This window comes from Sapajus apella, unplaced genomic scaffold (genome assembly GCF_009761245.1).
Source record: "Sapajus apella isolate SASKATOON/1434 unplaced genomic scaffold, GSC_monkey_1.0 scaffold10194, whole genome shotgun sequence".
Lineage (NCBI taxonomy): Eukaryota > Metazoa > Chordata > Mammalia > Primates > Cebidae > Sapajus > Sapajus apella.
In genome coordinates this window covers 1-2,187 of record NW_022447115.1, presented here as the reverse complement: position 1 = coordinate 2,187, position 2,187 = coordinate 1, and the positions used below count along the sequence as shown (strand labels likewise).

The following is a 2,187-nucleotide window of genomic DNA, read 5'->3' as shown; positions in this document are numbered from 1 at the left end:
CTTTTTAGGTTTTATAAGTCTGTACACTTCTCCTCTTAGCTTCTGTTGAATCCATAATCTACCACAAAGTTTGTTAAATTGCATCATGAGACCAGCCCTCCCTCCCTCCTGCCCCTTGATTATTCCGGGACTGGCCTTCTTGTAACGCTTCAGCTTGTTTTCTGTCATATTTATCTTTCTCTCTACCTTACAGCTCATGCTGCGCAGGTCACCTGTGTTGCTGCTTCTCCCCACAAGGATTCTGTGTTTCTTTCATGCAGTGAGGTGAGAGAGCTCCTTCTTCCCTAAACACACTCCAGCCCTCCGCAGGCCACAGTCTCTAGTGTGGAGATTTTCTGGCCTACATCTGCCCCTTTGGATTGTGAAGTCCTTTTTCTGTTCCGCCTCCCTATAGGACAATAGAATTTTACTTTGGGATACCCGCTGTCCCAAGCCAGCATCACAGATTGGTGAGTCTGAGATTCATTGGTGGGAGAATAGAACTTGGAACCCCAATAGAAGAGACTTTCTTTGGCCAGTGTCAAAGCAAATTTGCCCGATGCCTGATCTAGTTACTGTGACATGAGTGACATAATCTCCTTCTTTTCCACTGAGGCTCTGCTAACCCCATTCTGTGCAGTGAATACCAAGAGGAAGGACCAGTTCCTGGGTGGGTTATTTACTTTATTAGATGGGAGGACAAAGGGGCCAGAATTGTTATCTTCGTGATTTGTGTTTGAAACTGGCCTGTGACTCATGTCCAGAAAGGGCAGGAGGCTGGTGGATAAATGGTTATGAGGCTGAAGGATGAGACACTGTTGCCTCAGCAGGGTTTGGGAAATCCAATAAAGGTGCTCCCAGGATTTAGAGTGATGTCACTTGAGAAACTGCTTCTTCTGGGCTCCGAGTTTTAGTACAGACCCTCTTTTTGCAGGCTGCAGTGCCTCTGGCTCCCTTCCTACCTCACTGGCTTGGCATCCTCAGCAAAGTGAAGTCTTTGTCTTTGGTAAGGCAGCATGTCAGACTTCATATTGACTCTGGGAAAGGGAAGGAGGAGAGAAAAAGAGCTGACTCCGCAATGCACAAGGCTCTTGGTGCTGAGTCTTATCAGCCCTCATGAACACTAGATGAATTATGAATTAAGGGTGGGGAGGTGGGAGTGATGCTAATGTAGTCTTACTGTAGCTTTGGAGAACATTTTTTTTTCCCCAGTGGATTTGATTTTTGATTGATTGATCCAGCTGCTGTATTCTGGGCATGGCTAGAAGTCAGTGAGCCACAAAGCAAGTGGGTTGCTATATAGGGATTTCTGTTCGACTGTGGGTAGGTGTAGGGCTATTGTGATGAGGCTGAGCATATGGTGACATAGTTTGTGGTTAAAATAGTAACTCCTTCATTCATTAATTTAATTTTCACAATTGTCCAGTGACTTCTTATTCCTACTTTGCAAAAGAGAAAACTGATGCACCAAAACAGAAAACTGACTTTGGCACCAAGTCCATGCTCTTAACCACTATGACATGTTCCTTCTCTTCTACAGGGGATGAAAATGGGATGGTCTCCCTTGTCGACACCAAGAGTACAAGCTGTGTCCTGAGCTCAGCTGTACACTCCCAGTGTGTCACTGGGCTGGTGTTCTCACCACACAGGTACTGGTCTTTGTTATCAGGGGCCTGATGGGTATGAATGGGAACAGTGAGGGGGTGTGGGTATATTTTCAAAGCATTAGCTGATTAAGTAGTTCTTTAAAGCAGACAATGTTCTAGCTGAGGTTTGGGAACATCAAAGGTCTTCAAAGGGCTCTTAAGTGTGAAGGAGCAGCTGCAGGCCAGAAAATCTCCACACTAGAGACTGTGGCCTATGGAGGGCTGGAGTGTGTTTAGGGAAGAAGGAGGTTTCTCTCACCTCACTGCATGAAAGAAACACAGAATCCTTGTGGAGAGAAGCAGCAACACAGGTGACCTGCGCAGCATGAGCTGTAAAGTAGAGAGAAAGATAAATATGACAGAAAACAAGCTGAAGCGTTATTAGAAGGCCAGCCCAGGAATAATCAAGGGGCAGGAGGGAGGGAGGGCTGGTCTCATGATGCAATTTAACAAATTTTAGATTAGTGGTAGATTATGGATGCGACAGAAGTGTGCGGACTTATAAAACCTAAAAAGCTTTGTAAAAAAATGTATTAGTAAAGACAATGAATGAGAAATTAGG

The 2,187-nt window shown here is 45.1% G+C and overlaps 1 protein-coding gene across 1 annotated transcript; it reads left to right on the top strand.

Annotated features, from left to right (window-relative positions):
* Nucleotides 1–193: 193 nt before the first annotated feature.
* LOC116548343 (methylosome protein 50-like) lies at nt 194–2,059 on the top strand (the record flags this gene model as incomplete). Its single annotated transcript, XM_032273852.1, has 4 exons — nt 194–264; nt 395–449; nt 914–985; nt 1,520–2,059. Coding segments are annotated over 4 exons (335 nt in total), but the record flags the coding sequence as incomplete, so codon positions are not given.
* Between the last annotated feature and the right edge of the window lie 128 nt (nt 2,060–2,187).